Genomic DNA, 27,093 nt, shown 5'->3' with positions numbered 1-27,093 from the left:
CACACCAGCAGGACTCGGATATGCCTTTTAGAATCTATGTTGATTAACTTCTTAGTATGATGGATGTTATGGCTATCCTCCCAATTCTTAGACTTTTAGAGCTGGTGAAAGTGGAGTGCTGAAGGCTGGACCATAAGGAAAAAATTGCTTTAAAATCCCATCATGTCTAAAGTACCCATCACAGTCATTATCCTTAATCAATGAGACACACGGTGTGCTTGTTTTCATTTCCATTTATTCTGTGCAGTTTAAAGAGGAAGTTAAAACATACAAACCATGGAAGCTTTAGATATTCTAAGACAGGAACACCATTCATTTGCATATCTCTCATCTGTATTTTACATCTTGTTATACATAGGTACTATTAACACACACAGTTCCAACTCCTCACAGAGTTTATGTCAAGCAGCAAGATGACAATGCATCACAGCACAGGACGGAAAGGCTCCTGTAAGAAACCACAGCAGCAGTATCTGGCCAATGGTTATGCACAGAACTGGCGTGGAGGTTAATGCTAGAGAGACCTCAACAGGTAGCATGTGCGCTAGCTAACGAAGGGAGAAGCAGCTTCTACTAATACAGCATACAATGGAACTTGTTACAAGTTTCAGACTCTGGGACACTTTAACAGAAGACAATACAAGGTTCCTTAACTCTATATTCTATAACCCAATGCCATTCTAGTCACCTGAGCATCTCCATGCTCTTGAGGACTACTTATTGGCTTTATGAAGTCAACTTCAAATATAAAAGCACTTAGTTTACCAGCTGAGATCTTCAGTTACACTGGTTACCAGTCACAGTCAGACACCTGAGAAAAGCTGACTGTAAAAAAAGATTGCACTGTGGACTCAGAATAATGTCACAGATGATTCCTCTCCACAGGAAACATGAACTACTTCGAATCATGTTTTAGATGTCAGTATATACTTATCCTAAGCATTTAGCAAAACGCCACTTTGAGATGGTTTTTAAGCCTAATCTAAAGAAAGGGGTCAAGATGTCGATGAACTAGCTAACCAGTATCTACTTCCAATGTGAGAATTCATTCAGTTCAAATGTTTTCCTCAGGCACGTGCTTAATGCCTCAGCTGTTACACAAATCTTTAGTGTATTTGGCATTTAAATCTGAGCCATGCCATCACATGGGCAATTTGAAAACACGCAAATGCACGCACATGCACGCCCGCACGCACGTGCACACCCCTGACACACACACCTTTAGGAAGGGTTGGCAGAGAAGGAACTACAGCAATCTACCTGAGTCCCTAAGTATCTCATCAATCCTCAGAGATGATAGCATTATTTTTGGAAGGGTGCAGGCAAGACTCTAGTATCTGTATGATGTATCTTTATACTTTAAAGATAAGTGCACCTCTTGCACTGAGAGCCTGAGAATACAGGTATGACAGTTATAAGAGCTATAAAAGTCCTAAAGCAAAACAGGAGACAGGACAGAAATCCACAGCACATGAGGAACCACACAGGGACAACACTTTCTCTTCCCACTCTTGGTCAGGTAAGGGAGGGTCCAAGAAACCAATGTTACACGAAGAACTATGCCTTAGACTCCTCAAACTGGCATCCAAAATGTTTTTACTTAAGTTAAAACATGCCATGTATGAGCTATTACACCATAAGGTATTATTTCTTGGGCCAGGCACTGTATTTATTACAGTTTTATAAGATATGCTGGAAACATAAATACCAATAAATAATGCCCTTTATGTAGTTTTACAGGAATTAGTTTGGGCCGTGTTACAGATTGGAGGGGGACAGTTACATCAGCCATCATTCTTTAATACTGATACAACAGAGAGCTCACCTGCTGCTTAAAGTCCTTCCTATTGGCATCTAACCCTTAGATATGCATCATAAAACATTAGCAACAATGAAAAGTTGAAGCTCAAAACATTAGATTATGAAAAAAATCTAATGTAAACATCTTCCCGGTACCAAGATGCCTTGGGCCATCTTGACCGGTTTAAAAATATTTACTTATTATAAAAAATACTAAATCCTGAAGATCAATGCTAGAAACAATGTCACTGCTTTGTGCCTTCTAGTCATGCCCCATAAAGAAGACAGAATGCTGTACCCCACTCTCAAGCTATTGGGGATCTTCCCCAGAAAATGTCTAGCTGAAAGCTGTCTCCTGTAACTTCCCTGCCAGTGTATTCAAAGGGCTACAATATCTACATCTCTAGGAACGCACTTTGGGTGGTGCCAGTAGACAACTAATAAACAGCATGTGCCAGAGCTAAGGATGAGGTAACAAATGAGATTAAACATGCTGTGAAGAACAAGAATGAGGAAGAAACTTGGCCTTGCAGCTCATTTCCGTATGGAGCAGACAACACTAGAAGGTTCATCAATCCATTGCTCTTCTCTAGTAAACAGTCCAAAGTTCAGTTAGAACAAACATGGACTCCTGGCAAGAGGCATTTTACACAGGCAGGCAGGTATTTCAACCAGTACTTTCTCAAGCCTTAGTACTCTTGAGGTCTTGTGGCTGACCCGCTGTCCGTGAAGTACTTTCTCCATAGCACGAGCCCAGAACATAAGTCCCCGTATAAAGGAGGGACTGACAACGTTCTCCATAAAGGAGAAGACAGCTCTTAGATTCCTAACTACAATGCTAAACCCCCCCAATAAGTTTACTCTAAAAGTACTTCATAAAAAATAACTGTTAACACTGTAAGATTTATACTTAAATTCTCCAATAAATAACTGCTATCTTGAAAAGTAAATTTACATTTTATCACTTTTACTCAATATAAGTGACCATCTATTAGGTTGCACCATATGTATCTCTAAGGAGAAAGCATTGCCCATTAAGCTATGGCATGTGCCTGGTATCACAGAAACATGTTTTATTTTGCATTTATTCCATGTTCTAAAATATTTTTATCAAGTAAATCTTGTGCCTATGTAACAAATGTGTGAAATAAACTGGTTAAGTTATAACTGTAACCTCATATTCTAAGTCCCCCTCTTCCAAAACACTTCTCAGATTAGCGGTAGGAATCTGTACTTTCCCACCCATGTCTAGAGCACTGGCCACACAGCATTTCCAGAAGCTCCACTGCCTAATCCCAGCAGGCAGCTTTGGATAAAATGTCTTAATGGCAGTCCTCTCCGTAAAGTGAGCATAGGAGCCTCTCTCTGCTTTGAATTTTGCTAGATCAATTCTGAGGATTTTGGCAATTTCTCCTGCCTTTGACTGCAATCGCTTGGCATGAAGAAAGGCAATTGTTTTGCAAGTGCCTCGCTGACAAAATATTGCACAGCTTTGTCAACTTGTGGATCTCTTCCTTTCTTAAGTCCTGTAAAGCATTTTGCTGTTTCTTTGCAAGAAAATATAGGATTGTGATCATTTCTCCAGCCACCAATGTTGGCATCACTAATAGCAAAAATGTCCCAATGTTGTTTCCATGGTTCTCGACATACACAATAACCTTTCATTTCAATGCTGCGTCATAGTGCTGTCTTTTAAAAACATTTTTAAAATGCCAATTAAACCTGAAGTATTTGACACCAACAATATACACATCAGCTGAGGTAATGACACTGTAACAAGCTGCAAAGTCACATACGCACGAGTGAGGATAATGACAAGACCCGGCTGACAGTCATGAGATACTTCCCAATGTCTGACAAGTTAAAATGTCAAGAAAAATGTACATTTTAATAACTAATAACATGTTTTTTCAAGCCTAAAATGTTTACAGATTATACCAGTGCAATTAAAAAAAAAAAAAAAAAGACAAAAAGAAAGAAAGGATAAGTCCAGGAGCCAGCGAGTAAGTATATTAAGGAGACCTAGTGAAGCAAAACATCCAAGATGAAATCTGCAATGGCCCAATTTGGTTTTAATTCCCTTTATTTCTATATGGCTTACGTGTAAATCTTTCTTTTTTGAACTGGATATAAATCCAATTGCAAATGCTCCTCAGTCACTTAGTAACTTTCAAAGCTAGGTCACTAAGGACAGAGCGTGTAACTGCCTTAGCCCACACTCTAAGAAGCTGCTGTATCTGCTCGGTGGCCATCGTCAACAGGTGGCCTTCGCTGGCGAGCAGATCTGATCTTGTGTGGCGAAGCTGAAGGATCTTCTTCTGTTTCAGACCCTGATGGCTGTTCATTATCTCCTTCCTGGGATCCTGTGTCTCCCACCAGCTCCCGTAGAAACTTGAATTTAGATAAAAATAGATGCCATACAAAATACCAACCTAGAGAAAGACAAAAAAGGTTAAGGCATATTGTTTTCAACTCAGAACACTACAGTTTTCTGAAACATCTATTATAAACATATAGTATGTATGCTATGGTATGCATTCATACATCAAACATAAGGACTTATGGCGTGAATGGCATGAGAAGAGACTCTAGAATTATACAGAACAACTTCCTGCTTTCATGGAATTTAGAATCCAGCATTAAGATTATAGTGATGTGGGGAATGGTTGTACACAGACTCTTGGGGGATTGAGGCAGGTAGATGCCAAGTTCAAGGTTAGCCTGGGCTACATGTTAAGATTCCAATCTCCAATGCCAACCCTCTGTACACATATTTGTGAGATTGGGACTAAGTAAGAGTACTCATTGTACTAAGATCAATTGTGAGAGTATTTCTGTAGAAAAGAGATACATGTCACTATTGAGTGGACATACCCTATCTCAGCTCTACTCAAGGTGAAGCAGACTGAAAGGATGTCAGGCAGCATGAGTTCAACTGTGCCACAGCAAAAAGAATGCAGTTGATGCCACACGGCCAAAAAGTTTACAGCAGTGTTTCTCAGTCTTCCTAACGGTGTAACCCTTTAATACAGGTCCTGATTTTGTGATGAACTCAACCATAACAGTATTTTTGCTACTACTTTTTAACTGTAATTTTGCTACTGTAAGTTGTAATGTCTATTTTTGGAGCTTGAGGTTGGCCAAAGGGGCCATGACCCACAGGTTGAGAACTGCTGGTTTATGGACAATTTCATAGGAAACTATAAAATTTTTACAATTACAAAACCAACTGTGAAAGCTCAAGATTTTTAGAAAATGACATTTTCACATCAAATTCTTTAAGGAAGAAATGTTACTCAATAAAGAATCAGTTAGGTAAAGTAAAGGTGGCTTGCCCCTGTTAAGAGATTGGCTCTAATGCTTTGATTCACTTGAGAATCTGTGTGTGTCCACTAAAGGTCCTTGTCCCCGACTGGTTTTTGATTGATCAATAAAGATGCCACTGGCCAATGACTGGGCAAAGGGAGACGGGGTGGGACCCTTAGAATTGCTCAGGCTAGGAACTGGGAAAAAGAGACAGAGGATCTCCATGAAGCAGTGGGAGATAGATGGTCATAGGAGCTACAGGAGAGAAAGCCAACCAGCCATGTGAGAATTTGGGTGGGTGGCTACTGTTCACTTCCCCATTGGGCCTGAAGTAGGAGAGGAAGATTTAGGAGTTCCCAGCCTTTGAGGTAGCCAAGGCATACTCCCTGGGTGGGTGGCTGGAAGTGTGACTGCTAGGAGCATAAAGTGGAGTAGCTAAAAACTTACCACTGCATGCCTCAAGCTTTAAGAGCAGAAGATGTGCAAAGTAAGGCGAGGCAGCCTCAGCACCAGTGTTTGCTTCACACTGTTGATTCAAATAGGCTAGTGGGCCACAGCATTTTCTGATGACATGGACTTCATGAAAACAGAGCCCAGTGGCTCTTCCCCAGTGTTAAACTAGGCCACAATAACGGCTGCCATCTAGAGGTAGTGTTTACTTGATCTTGTTCCTTACAGTCATTTATGAAAAACAGCTCAACATTCACTCTTTACTACAAGAAGACCAACCCTGGAGACTGAATACCCTGAGTATTTTGGGGCAACTATATGCATAAATATGCCAAGCTTTATAAAATAATATTTTGACGATATTCCCAACTAACATGCTCTGTTTTCACCCAAAATTCTCTGCTGCACAGATGGAGCAATTAGAAGCAAGACCACTGGACAGGGGGAATCGCTTCTGACCCAAGGCACAGAAAGCTGCACTGAGGACTGGAGGAAGAGACACCTAAAGAGCTTAGATGCCTATCACTCACAAGGGTCCCATAAACCACTCTCCTGACATGAATTCAAACACTAACAGGGCAGGGAAATCTGACATAACTTTTGTTTTTTCAAATTATGTTTTTATAGCTATGATTCATATAGGAAATTTATCCCTTTGAAGCATACAACTTAGTGGCTTCTAAAATATTCATAAAGTTGTATAATCAACATTCCTGAACTCCAGAGCAAGTGCACCAACCCCAAAAGAATCCCCAAGCCATCCACGGTTGAAGAAGGGCCTCTGCTGACAGAGTGCTTGTCTGGCTATAAAAAGCCCTGGGTTTAGTCCCCAAAAACCACATAAAACCAGGTGTGGTGGTGCACACCTATAATCCGAACATGTGCAAATAGAAGCAGAAGGATCAGAGGTTGAAGGGTATTCTTGACTATATAGCGAGTCTGAGGTAGCCTTGGCTCCATGAGACTTTGTCTTCCAAAACAAAACAAAACAAAACAAACTAAACACACACACACACACACACACACACACACAAAACAAAACAAAACAAAAACAGAAAAAGAATCCTGGTACTTTGTAAAAATCTCCCAAAATTGCTGGAGGGGATGACTCACACCTTCACCCAGCACCTGAGACACATAGGCAAGTAGATGCCTCTGTGTTCAAGGCCAGTCTAGTCTTCATAGTGAGCTTCAGACCAGCCAAGGCTACACAGTGAGACCCTGTCTGAAAAAGAGAGGAGAGTGGGGGAGAAAAAGAAGAAAAAAGAAAAGGAGAAAAATCTATAAAACAACAAGCTGAAAAGGATAGCAGTTGCCAGAGACTTTCCATTAGACTTCACCTGCTCTTACTCCCAAAAAGCACTGCCAGTAACTCCAACAACATGTAAGAATGTTTCAGTGTCAGGCCAGTGTTCACAAGGTAGCGTTGGCACAGCACAGCGCAGCCATGCGCCCTTCTCCTCCTGCTACCAGTCAGTAAGTGCACGTGTCACTGCGGATTTACCCACTGGAAGCATGGGACATAAATGGCCTCACTTCTCACACCTCTTTACAAGATCCATCCTTGTTGGTGGCTGCACTACTATACACTCTCACCAGCGACATGTGAGGTCCCGCTTCCCCACGTCCTCACCAACACTTCATAACCTATGAGATATGAAATGACTCACTACAGTGGTGGCTCTGATTTTCAGTAATCTTCATAAGTAATAATAAGTTTCTGGGGTTTTTTAAAATATTTATTTATTTATTTTATGTATATGAGTACACTGTAGCTGTCTTCAGACACACCAGAAAAGGGCATCAGATCCCATTACAGATGGTTGTGAGCCACCATGTGGGTGCTGGGAATTGAACTCAGGACCTCTGGAAGAACAGTCAGTGCTCTTCACTGCTGAGCCATCTCTCCAGCCCCAAGTTTCTGGTTTTTTTAATTGTCATTTTTTTGTTGTTGTTGTTTTGCTTTTGAAAAATGTCTATCCAATTTACCTGCTCAGTTTAAAGTTCAGAGGGTGGTGTTGTTGTTTTGTCATTGTTGTTGTTTTAAATTCTTGTGCTGTAAGCTGTCATGTGTTCTAGACAGTAGATGTTCTTCACCCTCCCATTCGTTGTTTTCTCACTATTTTGGAATGACTTCTGCAGAATATGTTTAATTCTGATGAGACCCTGTAAATCACTGTCACTTGGCTGCCTGGGCTTTTGGTGTCACACTGAGGACACTACTGGCTAATCTGAGATGGTTAAGATTTACACGGGTCAGTCTTCTAAGAGTCCTACAGATTTTAACACGTTAAGTTTTTTACCTGAGAAGTGGGTCCAAATTTACTCATTAGTTTACGAATACTCAAGAAGAAAGGTCAGTTCTTCTTAGAAGGGGGAATAAAACACCCATGGAAGGAGTTACAGAGACAAAGTATGGAGCAGAGACTGAAGGAATGACCATCCAGAGACTGTCCCACCTGGGAATCCTTTCCAGAGTCAATCACCAAACTCAGACACTGTTGCGGATCCCAGCAAGTACTTGCTGACAGAAGCCTGTTATAGCTGTCTCCTGAGAGGCTCTGCCAGTGCCTGACAAATACAGAGGTGGAGGCTTGCAGCTAACCATTGGACTGAGCACAGGGTCTCCAATGAAGGAGCTAGAGAAAGGACCCAAGGAGCTGAAGGGTTTGCAGCCCCTTAGGATAAACAACAATATGAACTAACTAGTACCCTCAGAGTTCCCAGGGACTAAACCACCAACCAAAGAGTACACATGGTAGGACTCAGCTCCAGCTAGGTATGTAGCAGAGGATGGCCTAGTCAGTCATCAGTGTGAGGAGAGGGCCTTGGTCCTGTGAAGACTCTATGCCCCAGTGTAGGGGAATGCCAGGGCCAGGAAATGGGAGAGGGTGAGGTGGTGAGCAGGGGGGTAGGGAAGGGATAGGGAGTTTTCAGAGGGGAAACGAGGAAAGGGGATAACATTTGAAATGTAAATAAAGAAAATATCTAATAAAGAATGAGGGAAGAGATAGATAATAAGAAGTCTTGGACAGGAAAGCACTAACAATCCCTCAAGACAGTGGCAGTTCTCTGTGGGATGGTCAAGAGACGGCAGTGTCCGGCACAGAAATCTACAAAAGGAGAGCAGCAGTCATCAGAAGTTTGGGACATGAAGACACAGGAGTGGGATGAGATGTAGTAGAATCCCAAAGGCTATGGTTGCCATGGCTGCTGCATGGTGCTCCCCATTTTCCAAAAGTGGCCTGCTAACCCACCCAACCACTCACACTTCTACCCACATCTAGACAAACTCACAAAACATAGCTCTGTCTCCCTCCAAGGAGTGGGGAGGGTGAGCACAGGCTGGTGGGAAGGAGCACAGGCTGGTGGGAAGGACACAGGGAGTGACATGGAAAGTCTTTCCCATGGAAAGACTAAGGGCAGGATCCTGTACTGTGAACACAGCTCTAGCTGGCAGCCAGAGGATGGAACTTGCTGTGCAATGGCTGGGGCAGGGTAGGAAGTGCAAGGGAAAGGCAAACTTAACTGAGCATTGCAGTGCACTCAGCAAAGCAGGAGTCAACAAGCCGTCTCTGTGTGAAATGAGGATATCTGTATAGAACTGGAATTTGGGGGAGCAGGATGAGAATGGAGGTGTCTCTAAATCGGTGTCTGGTATTTATAAACAGTTTACTGAAAAATTTCAACAGTCTAAACAAAAGATGATAATGAAAACTCAAACAGCTAAACAAAAATAACCACCCAAGACACTTACTTATCCCAGCACTTGGGAGGCAGAGATAGGTGGATTTCTGAGTTCGAGGCCAGCCTGGTCTATAGAGTAAGTTCCAGGACAGCCAAGGCTACACAGAGAAACCCTGTCTCGAAAAACAAAAAAAAAAAAAAAAAAAAAAAAAGAAAGAAAGAGAAAAAGAAAAAGAACTATTATAAACCTCCAATGCATCTATCCTAAGCAAAGCAGGTTTTAATAAAGAAGTCACAAGCTACTGCAGTCCCAGAAAAAACTGCTAAGACACCACTCCAGAGCTGTTAAACACAGGAAAAGAAACCGCTAATTTTTCTTTTTAACTTTGGGGACAAGTACTCCAAGGAAAAGCTTTGTACATATTATCTACCAGCCAAAGTGTCGCTCAATTTAAACTGTCCTGTCACACTGTCAGAAGCAAAAGCATTCTGATCAAGGAACCATAGCATTGTATCTGTCCTGATATTACAACAAATAAACCCTAGGCAGAGAGAGCATTGCATAGCTCACCTAGTTCAATAAGGCGGCTTGTAGTTTAAGAAACAGAGACTCTAAGACCAAAAAGCAGGAGGGGGAGAGGGTGTTCTTAAAAACTTACAAGGGTATCTGAGAGTTCCCCTGGTTAGTTGATTGGTTAGTTAACTTGACTAGTACTCATGAACTAGTCGCTCTCTTGGTGTGGTCTGTTCTTCCCTGCATGTTTACCCCAGCACTCCTGAGAAGAGGTGAGTAGTTGTAGAAATCTGATGGGAATGGACACACTAGTTTAGAGAACGAGCCTTGGTAAATGCTTCTTTATCAGCAAGACTCCCAGGGCAGTCTCCACTACAGAAGCTGCTTAACACACACAGGCAGGTTTTGTTGGCTTGCTTTTTGAAACAAAAAGGTCTCACTTTGTAGCCCAGGCTGCTCTGGAACTTGAGGTGTAGTCCAGGCTGGCCTTATACTTGGGGCAATTTTGATGCACAAGCCTCCCAAGTAAGATCATAGGCACCCACCATCACATCCAGCTCACAAACAAATCTGCTAGCTAAAGTTTACCTAAAAATCTGGACTTGGTGGTACCTATTGTCATCCTTGAGAGGTGAGCTGGAAGCAGAAGGATAATGAGTTCTAGGCTAACCTGAGCTATAGCAGGACCCTGCATCAAAAAACAAAGTAACAAAATCTTTAAACCTTCACGGATTCCTTTAAAATGTCAATACACATTACCAATCAGTGAATGTCTACACTGCATAAGTCTCCAACCTATGGAGCAGAGCAACTACTTGGTAAGGGGGCCAAGGTCGGCCCAGAGGAAGATGAGGGGCACATTTTTCCTGAGGTACAAGGTTCATAGTAAACATAAAACAGTCAAAAAGGGCCCAGTGTAATGACCCTACCTAAAGACACCTGAGCGCAGCAGTTCCTGAATGGTAAGCCTCAACCTGCGTACTTTTCACATCCAACAGAGGTTCTCAGAAACTAGACTCTTGAGGAATCAGCCCACAGACCCCCAGTCAATCTTGCAACTGTGTTTATTCATTTTCTGTTTGGCTTTTGAGACAAGGTCACAATATGTAGCACTGCCTGCCTTGGAACTCATATACACCAGGCTGCACTCAAACTCAGAGATCCACCTGCCTCTGCCTCCAGAGTGCTGGGATTTAAGGTGCATGTCACCATGCCTGTCTCTATGCTTACTTGTTTTGAAGCTCCATAGAGTACTCATGCACATACAAGTTTGGAAAGCACAGAAATGGATATCAAGATGTGAATCAATCTGTCTGGCCAAGGAAAAGGAGAAAGGGGGCGATTCACAGCTGAATGCCTACAGGGAAGAAATGACAAGAAACTGCCTCAGAAGACTCCATTTTCAAAGAAGCACATTAGTATTAATGTAGACATGGTGACTACATATGGAAGATGTGCAGGCTAGTTTTATGACAGTTGGACACAAGCTAGAGTTATTTAGGAAGAGGGAACCTCAGCTGAGAAAAGTCACTACCAGACCATGGGCAAGCCTGTGGTACATTATCTTGATTGATAATTGATGTGGAAGGGCCCACTCATTGTGGGCAGTGCCATCTTTGAGTTGGGGGTCCTGGGTTATCTAAGAAAAGAGTTGAACAGACCATGGGAGCAAGGCAGTAAGCAAATACTCCTGCTTCCAGGTCTCTGCCTTGACTACCTCAGATGACAACTACAGCTGTAAGCTAAAATAAACCTCTGCCCCCCCCAAGTTGCTTTTGGTCACTGTTTTATCACAGTAATAAAAACCCCACCTAAGACACAAGACTATATAAAGAAACTGCCCAGAACTGGAGGTTATAGTCCATAAGGTCCTATGGACCATATAGTGCATAAGGTCCTAGTTTCAATATCTAACACCTCAATTAAAAAAAATTTTCCCCAAATATCCCCAATGAGTTAGGTGATGTTATAGGAAGCCTGTGGATGAAATATCTGATATAATGGCCAGAGTTGTTTAAATGTCCTCTCCAAAACTCATGTATACAGGTTTGTGACTTCTTAACAATAAAAAGAAGCAATTATGACATATTAAGAAATGAGTTATTGAACATAGAAGGAATCCATGGATAGATTTAAGTCTGTCTCTCCCTGAGCTTGCCTTTCCACCCCATAAGGCCACAGCAAAGGCTCTCACTAGGTATTAGGACCACAGTCCTCCACAACTATGCATCCAGAAACAACTATCATTCATGATTTACCTAGTGTGGGGTTCTACTGTAACAGCAGAAAATGAATTAGGTAGATTGTCAGAGTTAGACGTAAAGATTGATTAAGCTCTAATTAAAGTTGTGCTGTGTCTGCTCCATAGGACTATTTAATGAGCGTGTGTTGAGAGCTCATTTTCCTGTACATTCTGCATGTAGAAGCTGCAACCCTTCAGAAATTACATATACAAACACACTAAATGGGACACGGTTGTGTACAAGGTGTGTGGGTTGCAAAGCAAGAGTCACCACAGACACAAAGGACAGCATTGCCAGATCAGACTCACAACATCAACTTTGCCTCAGAGTAGAATGGCCTCGTCTGGACTCCAGGCTCTAGGATAAATTCTCCAAGGTGTGTTGTGTGTACAGGGGGAACAGGAGGATGGAAGAAGGAAACACATTAAGACCCAAATGACCTTTTACTGAAAAGTGTTTACCCCCTTAGACCCTGCAGCATATGAACTAGCTCACAGAAGCCCAGCTCACTCACCAAATCCTCCACACACGCAGAACAAACTTCTTGCTTATGCTTGTTCTATGGACATGGGTATTGTACCATGTCCTGGGATTTAGAAAGAAAAACGGGGAGGAGAGAGAGAAATTCTATTACATGTAATCAAACACCAAGGCTGACTGTTAGAATGAATTCTTCACAGCTTTTTAAAAGGTACCTCTGGGCCTGTTCCACCCTTAGACTGATAAGCAGTGTAAGGCAGAAAACCTGGCTGGCAACAGAGGCCCTGGGTTCTGGGATTATGAAAGGCAACTCACTTGTGTGCTGTAAATCTCAGCAGCTGCTGGGAAGAAGGACACAGAAAAAGGGGAAGAAAGTCATGCTCTGGGTTAGGGTTCAAGGAAGAGGGCTCAGCAGTGGAGGTCGGAAGGAAGCTGCACTGGGAGGAACAAGAGGGGCAGGAGGAGCAAGGAGAGCAAGGGGGAGTAGGAGGAGCAGGAGGAGCAAGGAGAGTGAGCAAGGGGGAGCAGGAGGAGCAGGGGGAGCAGGAAGAGCAGAAGGAACAGGAGGAGCAGGGGGAGCAGGGAGAGCAGGAGGAATAGGAAGAGCAGAAGGAGCAGGAGGAGCAGGAGGAGCAGGAGGAGCAGGAGGAGCAGGAGGAGCAGGGAGAGCAGGAGGAGAAGGGGGAGAAGGGGGAGCAGGGGGAGCAGGAGGAGCAGGAAGAGTAGGAGGAGCAGGGGGAGTAGGAGGAACAGAAGGAGCAGGAGGAATGTCCAGAGGTGAGCAAGAATGCTTAAGATCTGGACCAATAGCTAAAGAATGGAGAGGAAGGGGGGATGGGGGAAAGAAAAAGTTACTTTTGAGTAAGAACTCAGAAAAGCAGCCTTACAAGATCGGTAAGCCACTGGGGTTGGTTGCCACCCTCAAACCCTTTTTAAGACAGGGTCTTGCTACAGTAGCCCAGACTGGCCTCAAACTTTGAGATCCTCCTGCCTCAGCCTCCCAAATTCTGGGACTGTATGCACAAGTTACAGCTATTAAAGAGAGCCAGCAAGCTAACTGTAAAGATCTCTCTTGTGTACTGTATGGATGCAGCACCGATCAATAAAATGCTGACTGGCCTATAAGCTTAAGCAGAAAATAGAAGGTGGGACATCCGGTAGGGAGTCTGATTATTGGTATGGGGATGGAGGATTCACTTGGGAACATGGGAGGTGGACAGAAGCATGATGGAAACTGGGCAGAAATAACCAACCACCTGGCAGAACTAAAATTAGAATAAATGGAATATTAAGTTATGGTCTAACTGGGGAACCTGGCCAAGGTGTTTGTAAATATATTTTGATTCTCAGAGTCATTATTCTAGGAGCTTGGGGCCAGGAGGAAAGACTCTCATTTTACAGCTAACTTAGGACACAACAATGAATTTAAGTATATCAAGTCCTTGGGTTTTTGTGGCAGAAGAATGACAGGGCACTGTTTCAGGGACAAAGCATCATCAAATTCACTGAACACACTACAGTGCAGTCCCTAATGTGGCCCTGTGGAAGGGGTTGGGTCAGGGGATATGGTGTTCCTTAAAAAATTAGGCATGGTCATCATGCCTGTTCTGAATAGTATATTCTGGATTTTGTAGTTTCAGATCTATTTGACTGATAGGATTGTTCAGTGTCTGTGTAAAAGGCACCAGCAGTTCAGGCTCGATTCTGTAGTTAGTATATAATCCAGTAGGAATCTTCAGTGCTTATGCTGGCATTAAATAGTCAGTTGATGTACATGTGTCTGTTTAAATCCTTACATGTGTCTCATGAAATGGTGTATGCCTCTAATCCCAGCAGTCAGGAAGCAAAGACAGATGGATCACTTTGAGTTCAAGGTTTGCCTGGTGTGCATGGAGTTCCATGACAGACATAGTAGTAGCCTGAGTTCTGGTAGTACACACTTGCAAATCAGAGTGCGCAGGCTGAACTAGCGGACACAGCCTTGTCAATTTAGGAAGAAGAGAGCTTGTGACCCTAGGTTAATAGAACTCCTCTCCTCACACAGGCCTACAACTCTAGCCTCCTAGGACCTATGTTGCCATGAATTCTGAATCAGCCCTAAAGCTTCAAGTTGTGTGTTCTTGTCCCTGCAACAAAGCAGAGAAGCACCACGTGATGGTTTTTATATGCTTGGCCCAGGGAGTGGCACTATCAGAAGGTGTGGCTGGCCAGTGGTGGTGCACGCCTTTAATCCTGGCACTTGGGAGGCAGAGGCAGGTGTATTTCTGAGTTCAAGGCCAGCCTGAGTGAATACCAGGACAGCCAGGGCTACACAGAGAAACCCTGTCTCAAAAAACCAAAAAACCAAAAAAAAAAAAAAAAAAAAAAAAAAAAAAAAAAAAAAATACTATTAGAAGGTGTGGCCCTGTTGGAGTAGGTGTGTCACTGTGGGTGTGGCTTATAAGACCCTCATCCTAGCTGCCTGGACATCAGTATTCTCTTAGCAGCCTTCAGGTGAAGATGTAGAACTCTCAGCTTCTCATATACAGCAGGCTGCACTCAAACTCAGAGATCCACCTGCCTCTGCCTCCAGAGTGCTGGGATTTAAGGTGCATGTCACCATGCCTGTCTCCATGCTTACTTGTTTTGAAGCTCCATAGAGTACTCATGCACATACAAGTTTGGAAAGCACAGAAATGGATATCAAGATGTGAATCAATCTGTCTGGCCAAGGAAAAGGAGAAAGGGGGCGATCACATCCGGTAGGCTTGGATGCTGCCATGCTCCCATCTTGATGATAATGGACAGAACCTTTGAACCTGTAAGGCAGCTCCAATTGAATATTGTCCTTATAAGAGAGTTGCCTTGGTCATGGTGTCTGATCACAGCAGCAAAACCCTTACTAAGACAGCCACCACTGTTGCTGAGTCAACTACAACTTCAAAGCTACTGTCATTCCAACTCTACTATTATCTCCTTGGCTAAAACAGTCATCAGCCCCATGGTAAACTTCCCAACTGGTTCCTGCATCCCAGGCTACACAGCTTTATGAGCCTGGAGAATCAAAGTTCCCATGAAACCTTTTAGTGCCCGAATCTGTGCCAAAATCTTGATGCTCCTGCATCTACCCATCACCTCACCCCAGCTAAGGAGCTGATTCATTGACTCATTGATTCACTCTTTCACACATCTGTCAGGGCCTACTACGGTCCAAACACGATCGTGCTGGAGGACATTTGTCCAATGACCATGAGATCTGTGGAGAAGAGCAGAGAAGGGAGCCAATCAGATGCACACCAAGGAAGCTGCTACCTTCAGATGCTAGAGAGCCTCGATAGCAACTGAGAGGACAAAGGTGTCACTGAGCTGGAAAAAGCTGTAGAAACAAGGTCTGAACTGTAGTCTCGGATGTGCTATGTTTGAAATGTTTGCTACATTCATGGTTCAAGAGTGTAGATGACTCAGGCTCCATGTCTCCTCAACCCCCCTAGAAGTCAGGCTAAGGGGCTCAAACTCCCCACTCTCCAATCACATGCTTGATGTTTCTGGTGGCCAGGCCTCATCCTAAAGTAATCTAGGGGCCTGAGAGACACTTCCTGGGCATAAACCCTGGCTGTGAGAAGGTCCAGATCACACACAGGCCTCTACTATCACATAGGCTAGTCTAAGGAACTGGGGCTTCAAGGGTTGTGTGCCAAATCTATTTTTCATGATAACAAAGACATAAACGCAGGGAGGCGGAATTTGTTTGAAAGGAGGGTGATAAAAGAATGAGCACTCATGCCGCCTTGATGAACCTCATCTGTGAGTAGATTGTACCCACATTAACCAACATTTTTAGACACCTGAAGTGTTTTTAATTTATTTATTTCATTTATATGAGTTCACTGTAGCTGTCTTCCAACACACCAGAAGAGGGCATCAGATCCCATTACAGATAGTTGTGAGCCACCATGTGGTTACTGGAATTGAACTCAGGACCTCTGGAAGAGCAAGCAGCCAGTGCTCTTAACCTCTGAGCCATCTCTCCAGCCCTCAAGTGTTTTTAAATGACTAAGCTGGATCCCTGTCCAGCTTGTGGCTTAAAGACAGAACCAGATTGTGTTTATCTTTGTACCTCAGAAATCACATCAGATATTTAGGTATGACACCTAGCCCACTGAGGAGGAAATAATGAAGATAAACCCATCCTGCAGGGTCTACAGGAAACCAGAAGTGTGATTTAAGTGAACCTCAGAGCTGGTGAGACTGTCAGATAATAAATATTTTACATAATTAAGATTCTGCCATACATGGTGACCCAAGCCTTTAATAGAAGCATACTGAAGGCAGAGGCAGGTGGGAATCTGAGGATTCCAGGGCAGCCAGGGGTACACAGTGAGAGCCTGTCTTAATCAATCAGTAAAAATAAAATTGGTCCAAGTAGATAGAGACACCAAGGCATTTCTGGTTTAGTAGACAGAGCCACTCAAAGACAGAAGCTGAGCTAGGAGCTCCAATAGTAACTCACTGAACAGGTGTTTAAAGGCGAGGGATCAGAGTTTGCAACCTAGTGAAGGTACAAGCTAAGACAAGACGTCCTCTGTTCAGGGGCAGTATCTATCCTATGGCCTAGGCCCTAAAGCCTTGCTGTTACTAGCTACCTGCAGTTTGTCTTCCCAATTGAAGGATGCCATCCGTCTGTGTGAACACCAAAGGTGCTTTGTTAATTCAGATACCCATGACCACCCTCTCCAGCCAATGTGCCAAGAATCTAGTAAGTATATTTCACTGAACAGGAGTTACAGGATAGTGGTAATCCTGTTTTATAGCACCCTTAACAATTATTATTGGAATTTAATGATTAGCAGAGGAATTTTCCTTCATTCTTCAAATGAGGACCTACTATGCTATGTGCTACCCATTACCCTAGGATCAACAGTGAACAAAGCAACTTAAGTCTCCGACATCACAGTGCTTACACCTTACCTGGAAGTATTAAATAATAACCAGATTGCCATTGTTCCTAGGAACCCTCTGAACAAGCCGGACTGAAAATTAGTCACTTTTTGCCTAAGTTGCATGTCCTGAAGCAGAAGCTAAACCATTTACCTGACCTTTCTCATGAAATCGGGATTAAAGAGACGTCAAGAAGTCAGTATTAGAAAACAGCCCAGTTTCCAACAGGCCAGTTTCAATTGGCAGGATAATCAAGTTCTTTCTGCCTTAATCCTTAGACAGACATACACATACACAGACACACACACACATACAGACACACAGATACACACGCATGCATGCACACATGCACACACGCACACATTCCTACCTACCACTTGAGTAAACTGCTATTAACTATTTGTTTCCCAAGTGTTCTGCTGTCTCCACCTTACAAGGCAATGGACAACTTGCTGTTTGTACTTCCTGTCTAGAAAAACCAACATCTGCTGCTAAAGTCATTGCATCACATACTTTGTAGAAAAAATATTGATCCTAAAACAAAAAGTAAAGTTGATTAGGGAACACAAACATACACACATACACACACATACACACCCCACCTCGTTTGCTAGGAATACCACTGAACTACATTGTTCTAGCCCTCTGCTAAGTCTTTCTAAGGGAGCTGCACTGACTCCCTGTTTCTGTGGGACAAGTCAGTCAGAAACCTACACCACTGCCATGCTTTTAGATACTGGAAGAAACCAGCAAAATCAGAACTGTCAATTCACTGGATTACAATTCCCCTAGCCTCCAGGTGGAGTCTCTGGAGGTGAGGGACTTAGCCAGAGACGAAAACAGAATCACGTGGGGCCACCTTGGTGAAGCTCCTGGATGGTGGCTGCTTCTGGGTGAGAATACACGAGTGACTGCCACGGGCTCCTGAGACTACTAAGCACACGGTTCCAACATCTCAAGCAGGGCTGAGTCTCCTCCAGTGCAGGTGCATAAATCCACCCTTTAAAAATTATCAGTTGTTTTTAAAAATATGATAAAAAAAACTTTCTATGGATGGAGAGAGATAAGGATGCTTCATAAGCTAGCAGGTATGACCTAGAGTCAACAAAAACTATCCCCTGTGCAGGAATGCGGGGCAGGAATGTGGGTCAGACCCTAGACTTGAACCCCTGGCAGCCATCTGTTCACACACACACCGACTGAACAACTAGCCTCAGACAAGGAAGAATATTTCTACAGATGACCCTCCTAGTCCAAAACATAGGCTCTTAACGATTCCCAACCTTATGGCTCTGACCAGCTTAACAGAGCTGCTGTTATGGACCCTGTGTTGGCTCTCACATCCAACTGCCAGGGATCTGTGGTAGCTGCTAAGCCAGTCCCAGGAATCCGTTTTTTCAGGATAGATTCTCTAAAAGCTCATTAAGCCTTCCTATTTCAGAGAATCTCCACACTCAATATTGGTTTAATCTCACTATAAACTTAATAGGAGACAAACATATAACAGCTGAACGCAAAATACATCCAGGAACCACAGAAAAGGGTGGAGAGAAGAGAAAGCAACTGACTAATGTCTACTCACACAGGCAGGTAAATTTATAATATCCAAGTAGGAAATAAGAGAATTCCTCTCTGGAGAAAAAAAAAAAACAAAAAACGAATGTTGATACTCTCAAAGAATAGATCTCTGCATCAGCAACAGAGGGTGTGTGTCAAATAGACACTAAGTTATTACCAAATCACCGTGCATGGATAAGCCTACATCTAACAGAAAACCCATAGGTGTTTCCTGTTGTTGCTTTCTTGGGTTGTTTGTTTATTTGAGACAAGGTCTCTCTGTGTGTAACCCTGGCTGTCCTGGAATTCACTTTGTAGACCAGGCTGGCTTCGAACTCAGAGATCCACCTGCCTCTGCCTCCAAAGTGCTGGGATTAAAAGCATGTACCTCCACACACACAGGTAAGAACCTATTATTTTGTTTTAATTACCTCACCCTTAAATAGAAATACATCAAAGACATCTAGAGCAAAACTCTCTCTAGATGTCCAAGAAAAGAGTCCAGGGTAGAAGACCAGGTTCAAAGCCCAGTAGTGAAGGAAAAAAACAAAAAAAGTAACAAAGACAACGCAGGAAAAAGAAAAAATAAAACCACTTATTTCAAAGGGGCAATTAGGAAATGATTATTTATCTAGAAAAAAATACTCCAGAAATGAAGAGGGGTTCTCAGTTGCGTGTGTCCAGGAAAAAAAATGAATGAAGCTAAAATGAAGCAAGGCATGCCCTGACATTTTAGTACACCAGAAGGCTACGGAAAAGGCATGTGGAGCAAGAAACCAAATTACCCGAGCAGAGAGAGAAACGGAGCTGCACTGAATTTCTCAAAACTAGCCCTAGGAGCTTAAAAAAAAGAAGAAAGAAGCACACACACAAACAAGCAATAATTTAAAAACTCTAGCTAAAAGCAATTTGCAACCTCAGGTCTTCTCAGCGTACTGATCAAATATCAGGGCTGAAAACCAAGACTTTTTAATCTGGTAGCTCAAAACACTGTTTTTTCTTTTTTGTTTTGTTTTGTTTTGCTCATGTACCTTTTCTTAAAAGGTTCTTGCCTACAAAGGAAGAATGTTTGAGAGAGACAATGAAGAGAGATCCCGGACAAGCAGGCAGAGAAAGCATAGCTTACTTAGTGTGTGAGAACCAACAGGAAGCAGGGCTTTGGGAACAAGCAACAGACTGAACATATGGGAACTATTTCTCGTGACTGTGTAGATTCTGGAGGTACACACGAGGAAGGCAATACTAGGGGTTTGGAGATGCAACTCACGGTTAGGTCACTGGCCTGGAGTGTGCAAGAACTGGGTCATGCCCCTAGCTAACAGAGTGTCACAATTACAGAATCAGTTATAGCAATGAAGGATATCAAGACATACATAAGTAAGTCTAGGGTAAAAATAAAACACAGGTCAAAGGAACTGTGGCTTTTAAAACAGTTTCTTCAGTTGTAAAGCTGAACAAAATATTATATTAAAATGACCTGGATAGTTAAGGGTGGTGGCACACTCCTTTAATCCCAGCACTTGGAAGGCAGAGGCTGGAGGATCTCTTGTGAGTTTGAGGCCAACCTGGTCTACAGAGTGAGAGTTCCAGGGCAGCTCAGGCTACACAGTGAGACCTTGTTTGGAGTTGGGCAAAGGGGTTGGGGTGGAAATTATTGTCAGCCACTGTGAAAGGAAAACACCACAGTATATGAAACCCCAAGTGCTTCTTGGGCAGAAACCTCAATTAGAAAGGGCAATCAAGTGATCACTCTTTCAGTAAGATGGAAGCCACACAGCCAGAAGCCACTCAGCCACCTCGACAAAAGGCAGCTTCAGGGAATGGCACAGGCAAAAAATGCTTTAAAATGAATCTTAAAGAAAAAAAAGAAAGTCAGGTGGTGGTGGCACACGCCTTTAATCCCAGCACTTGGGAGGCAGAGGCAGGAGGATTTCTGAGTTCAAGGCCAGCCTGGTCTACACAGTGAGTACCAGGACAGCCAGAGCTACACAGAGAAACCCTATCTCGGAAAACAAAAACAAAAACGAAAAACAAAACAAGACAAAAAAAAGAAAGAAAGAAAGAGAAGCCAATATATACAGAAGGAAAACTTCCCTAAGAAATGTGAAATGTACAATTCACTGTGTGAAATAGCTCGTCAGCGTTCTCCAGCAAACTCCACTTTGATTCCTTGGGGGCCAAGTTGGTGACAGATTACGATCCAGTGTCCAGTGAGCACTGAACAGAAAGCTGGCAGAATTGGGTTAGATCAGAAAACAGGAGACCGGGCCCAACAGGCAGAGGCTGCTGAGCTGAACTCTCTCTGTGTGGGTTTAACAAAATCTGCTAAATAAGACAAAAAAAAAAAAAGTGTTGGTAAGAAAGAAAAATGTATTTAGACATATTTTTTCTTGAAAATTCTCAAAGCACTAACTAGCTTCTCAAAAGAGTCAGTGACCACAAGAAAGATAAGAATTATTTTAAGGGCATATGGCTGAACCACTCAGCTACATGCTGCCCTCCAGCATATGTTACAGGTCCTAATTCCCCGGAAAGGAAATAAGGTTACATGGGCCAGGGCCCTGACCCAGTGACTCGTATCAGGACCACGCAGTGGGAAGACCCTATGAAAATACCAGGGCCATCTACAGGCCAAGGGGAGATGCCTTTAAAGCCCTTCACACCTCCAGAACTTCGAGAATAAACGGCTGGATGGTGAGTGAGGCAGTCTGTGGCATTCTGCAACGTGGCCTCAGCAAACTAACACAGCACCCCAGGTCCCAAGTTAGGTCTGCCCCTTCACCCTCTCTTCAACCTTCAACTACCTCCTAGTCAGAACAAAAGGCTGCCCTACCCTGTCATTAGTTCCCCAACAAGGAACAGTATTTGGACTACATGATAAAGTTAGCTTGAAAGTATCCGACCTTACCTCTCACTCAGTCAGTTTCCTGAAACTAACGGCAGGAGGTTACAAAAACTAGTAAAACTCAGCAGCCTGGTGGCCAGGGAAAGGTAAGAAAGCAATCGGAAATTAAACTGTCTCTGAGCAAGCTGGGCAAGTGATCTGTCCAAGACGTAGTATGGCTTGTATGTCACATTCCCATTCCAAGCAGAAAGGGTGACAAATGCCTTCATCCTTCCATGCGCCCAACTAACGATCAAGAGTTTGTTTCTCCTTCTTTCAAGGACCTTGAGCTGGGAGCACAGATTGCCTAGCTTGCCAGAAGCTTGCAGTTGCATCCTAGCATTGAATAAACTGGGTGTAGCACTCTGTGGACCAGCAGCTCAAGATCATCCTCCTCCACACCACAAGCTCAATGCCAACCCAGTCTACTTGGGGCTCCCACCTCAAAAAAGAAAAAACTTAATTAATGAAATCACCTTGTTTACACATTAGAAAATTGGGAGATATGATTTATTTATTTTTTTTTATGTCATGGAAAAAAAAGAAAAACTGGGCATCTTTAATCCTAGTGCTTGGGAAGCTGAGGCAGTTGGACCTCTCTGAGTTTAAGACCAACCTGGTCTACATGGTGAACTCCAGGCCAGCCAAGGCTATGTAGTAAGACCCTGTTTTAAAAAAAAGGATTCTTTAGCCGGGCGGTGGTGGTGCACGCCTTTAATCCCAGCACTTGGGAGGCAAAGGCAGGCAGATTTCTGAGTTCAAGGCCAGCCTGATGTACAAAGTGAGTTCCAGGACAGTCAGGGCTATACAGAGAAACCCTGTCTCTAAGAAAAAGAAAAAAGGGGGGGGGGGGGATTCTTTAGATCTAGAGTCACTAGAATTAGCCAAAAATTTTAGAGTTGGTACTAGCTCTGTAGTTCAACATGTGCTTAGCATATGTGAGGTCCTTGGTTCAAACAGCATTACTGACAAAAATTAAATACACGTATAAGTATCTAAATATGTAAGATGTAAGTACATACCTTTCCAAGTACAGCCTCTAGACTGAACATTAACTATCTAATAATAAGCTTTACGATATTTATAAAATTTTAACCCAATACCAATGCTTACTGTCATTTTATTTGAAATACTTTCCAAATTCTCACAATTGTTCAGTCTCCTGGCTGAGACCTGTGGTTATCAGCTATGTGCCTAATGAACTAAGAGGGATGGAAAACACGCCTTGAGAACAGTTTAACGTTCCCTCATTCTGAGAAGAAAAATACATAGCAAACCAAACAGTCCCATGACAGCAGAACCAAGATTAGGTTACCCGACCCTGGAAGTTTATTACAGCCGTGTTTTTTAAGGCTCTGCCCATTTACCACGTATGTTCGGAATTTGGTTAAAGCCTGAACTTGAAGTAAACAAACAACTTCACGTGCGCTGGAAACCCAAAAGGTGATGAAATCTCTCACTAGGTTCAGAACATCCAAATAAAAAGATGAAGCCGATCACTTCTCCTTCGAATACAGGCCACGGTGAAAGATCTGGGTACGACTGTGGCATTGTGGCAACCAAGGACAAACCTGCCGGAGAGGCAGAAACGTGCTTCTACCTTCAGGATGCCAGCCAGCCCCGAAGGTTCGCTGAGCTTTCCTCCGAGATGCCCGGGCGACCTGCCCTGGGCAGGAGGCATGACTCGATCTTGGGAGGCCAGGTGGCCACCGAGACCACCGAGGTGACCACCATGGACACTTGTCCACGCGAGCTTTCCCGACCACCCTCGGCGTTGCCCCCACTCACCGCACACCATCAACAACAGGACGATCAGCAGCGTGGCCATGAACACCAGCAGGGTCAACCCCACGTTGTGCCACATATTGAAAGCCGGGGGGTGGGCGCGAGCTCAGCGGCGGGCAGCAGAGCGGCGGAGCAGCATGGGCTGCGGGTGCCCGAGGGCAGCGCCTCCAGGGGGCGGAACTGGGCGGTGCGGGGGCGGGCCGCGGCGGGACCGGCTCGCAGACCTGCCCCCGGCCGGGGCGACCGAATCGCTGCAGGAGCGGGCCTCGGGGCGCCACTACCGCCTCATCGCTCCGGGGAGCCGGAGCCACGGCAAGCGGAGAGGCCGGCGACGGACGGACGCGCTGCCATGGCGGACGTCGAGGGGGAAAGCGTGAGCTGGAGGTGGCCGCCAGGCCCGGACTGTGGCTCACCCGAGGTCCCCTCGACCCTCGGAGACGCCAGATGTCAACCACTCCCCAAGGCCGCCGCAGCTGCTCCTCCGCTCCCCGCCCCCTCCCCCGCGGTAGCTCATCACTAAGCACCCACTCCGCCGCTGCGCGAGGCCTGTTGGGAAATGTAGTGCAAAGCTCGGCGCGAGCTGCAGGTCTCCGCCCAACAACGAACTACTACTCCCAGGAGTCAACGCTGCTCAGGGCTTCTCCTGGCTCTCCTTTCCCGTCCCCTGTGCCTTTGGTGTTCTTGAGCGGCCACCTCCGACTTTAGAGACTGTTGACTCTTGTTCTCCAAGTCTGTGCGTTGGACTGTCTCCCTTAATAGACTATGCCGAGGCGCCAGTTACATTTCAGCCGTTAATTCAAATACAAAATTGGTTTTAGTGAGCAAGAGGGAAAAGGGAACGGCTGTTGCCTGAAAAACTGGTTGTACTTGAACCCAACCCATTGCCACCGGCGAAGGTAAGATACTTGTGAGGAAATAAGTCCCCTGACCGAAAGACGTCAGAATCTAGAAAGCCTTCCCTCTGCCCCAGCAACAGATGTTATGTTATGTTTTTACAGATAGTATACTTCAGAAGTAACTGGTGAGTGACTTAGGGACATCTGTGCCATTAATTCACCTACCAGTTTAACAAGTTTTGTTCAGTTGACTCCTTTAATTCAAGCAACATATGGCCAACAGCCAAAGGTTTTGCCACATTTGCTTGAACTAACTTCTGAAAAGCAAGGTATTTATATCACGTCCTTTTTTTTTCTATTTGAAATTAAAACTCCCCAGTTCTGTCACATCTGTTAATGCAAGAGATGCTCCCAACACACACACACACACACACACACACACACACACACACACACACACACACACACCCCTGGAGGGCAGGGAGGATCTACCCTTCCCTCCCTGAGAATTCAAAGCTTTCACTTTCACTGCAACTCTGCTAGCCATTCCCAGATGCCCTACTGTGTAAACTGCTTTCTAACTAAAAAGCAGCATTTTGGATAAATGCTGCATATAAAAATACAGCAAGGCAGTACTTGCTTTGCACAAGATTTAGTATACAGTTCCTGTGGAGAGAGTTGAGCTCCATGCAATAAATTTAGAAATCAACTTATTCATTTTTAGTGGATGATCCAATTCACTTTCATAACGGGGCACGTTTGATTACAATCTGGTTAAAAGGAACACATTTGAATAGATCTACTTAAAAAGAAATCAGGAAGAATCCAAACCTTTTTACCTTCTCTTTCATTCACATACAGCAAACACTTCTGTGTGCCATGGACTTCTTTGGGGTGCCAAGGATAAAGCCATGGAAGATACAGACAATAACACAAATAGGGATGTACAAGAATTGCAAATCTCGCCAGGCAGTGGTGGCACATGCCTTTAATCCCAGCACTTGGGAGGCAGAGGCAGGAGGATTTCTGAATTTAAGGCCAGCCTGGTCTACAGAGTGAGTTCCAGGACAGCCAGGACTATACAGAGAAACCCCGTCTCAAAAAAAAAAAAAAAAAAAAAAAAAATGCAAGTCTTTAATGAAAATAAGTAAAGCACTGTGGCGAACATAGGGGTATTTGGATTGGGGGTCATCAAGGAAGAAATACTTGGGGAAGTAACATCTGATCTCCTGAGTAAAAATTGAGCCATGGAAAGACCTACAGGAAGAGTTCCTACATAGGAAGAGCAGTGTGTGCAAAACCCCCAAGAACCAGGTAAACTTGACCTTCCTTCCAACCCCTGACAGTGTTTCTCAAGTCTGATGCACATTTGACTCACCAAAAGTGACTTAAACTACAAATACCCATCTCTTATCCCCATACTGAGTGAATTCCCAGTCTCCAGGGCAAGGAGCAGGCAAAGTGGATTTTTAAAGCTCCCAAGCGATTGCAAATCCTCCAAAACCGTGGCTCTCAAAGAATAATCTCAGATGTGCAGGAGGCTGCGGGCATGTGTAGGAACTACTCCAGAACTATTGAATCAAGATCACTATGGAAATCTAGGTAAAAGGTTGGATGATGGCAGTCATCTCTGGCTTGGAAAAGTGGACAGATATAGGAAACATTATTAGAGGTAAGGAATGAAAATACAGAAATCTAAACAGACGTGAAAAGCCTGAATCCATGGCATATGCCATTTTTAGTAGCACTTGGAAGGTGGACACAGGAGAATCAGAAGTTCAAGGCCAGCCCTGACTACATAATGAAGTCAAGACTAGCTTGGACTATATGAGACCATATCTCAGATAAAAAAGGAAACAAAAAGAGAAAGGAAGAAAGGAAGGAAGGAAGGAAGGAGACTCCTGTGGAGAAAAAGGAAGCCTTACACACTAATGAAAATGTAAATTTATACAGTGAGGAAATAAGTCCCCTGACCGAAAGACGTCAGAATCTAGAAAGCCTTCCCTCTGCCCCAGCAACAGATGTTATGTTATGTTTTTACAGATAGTATACTTTTACAGATAGTATACGGAAACCCGCCTGTCTCTGCCTCCCAAGTGCTGGGATTAAAGGCATGCATCACCACTGCCCAGCTAAAACCCCCGAGTTTCTAACCCAAGATTCTGTGTGAATGATGGCACAATTTCCTGTTATAGGATGCTTTAAGAACCCCTATCTTTGGGCTTGTAAGATGGCTCAGCTGGTAAGAGCACTGACTGCTCTTCTGAAGGTCCTGAGTTCAAATCCCAGCAACCACATGGTGGCTCACAACCACCCATAATGAGATCTGACACCCTCTTCTGGTGCGTCTGAAGACAGCTACAGTGTACTTATTTATAACAATAAATAAATCTTTGGGTCTGAGTGAGCGACTGGAGCAAACAGAGGTCTTAAAAGTTAATTCCCAACAATGAAGGCTCACAACTACCTGTACAGCTACAGTGTGTACTCATATACATATAAATAAGAAAGGAAGAAAGGAAGAAAGAAAGAAAGAAGGAAAGAAAGAAAGAAAGAAGGAAAGAAAGGAAGGAAGGAAGGAAGGAAGGAAGGAAGGAAGGAAGAAAGAGCCCCTATCTTTCCAGCTGTGGTGCT

The 27,093-nt window shown here is 43.9% G+C and overlaps 1 protein-coding gene across 1 annotated transcript; it reads right to left on the bottom strand.

Annotated features, from left to right (window-relative positions):
* Positions 1-218: 218 nt before the first annotated feature.
* Smim13 (small integral membrane protein 13) lies at positions 219-24,116 on the bottom strand. Its single transcript, XM_031358790.1, has 2 exons — positions 23,627-24,116; positions 219-4,232 (listed from the first exon to the last, which is right to left on the bottom strand). Exons 1-2 carry the CDS (start codon positions 23,700-23,702, stop codon positions 4,021-4,023), a joined length of 288 nt encoding a protein of 95 aa, XP_031214650.1. The 5' UTR covers positions 23,703-24,116; the 3' UTR covers positions 219-4,020.
* Between the last annotated feature and the right edge of the window lie 2,977 nt (positions 24,117-27,093).

Source organism: Mastomys coucha, unplaced genomic scaffold (genome assembly GCF_008632895.1).
Source record: "Mastomys coucha isolate ucsf_1 unplaced genomic scaffold, UCSF_Mcou_1 pScaffold7, whole genome shotgun sequence".
Taxonomy (NCBI): domain Eukaryota; kingdom Metazoa; phylum Chordata; class Mammalia; order Rodentia; family Muridae; genus Mastomys; species Mastomys coucha.
The sequence above is the reverse complement of the archived record's forward strand: the minus strand, read 5'-3'. Positions and strand labels throughout refer to the sequence as shown.

Bases quoted from the DNA above. Each gene is read 5' to 3' on its own strand.
- Smim13 (XM_031358790.1), bottom strand. From the start codon at position 23,702: ATGTGGCACAACGTGGGGTTGACCCTGCTGGTGTTCATGGCCACGCTG. The intron at 4,233-23,626 runs GTGAGTGGGGGC...GTCTTTCTCTAG, and splicing joins CCTGTTGTTGATGGTGTGCG to GTTGGTATTTTGTATGGCAT.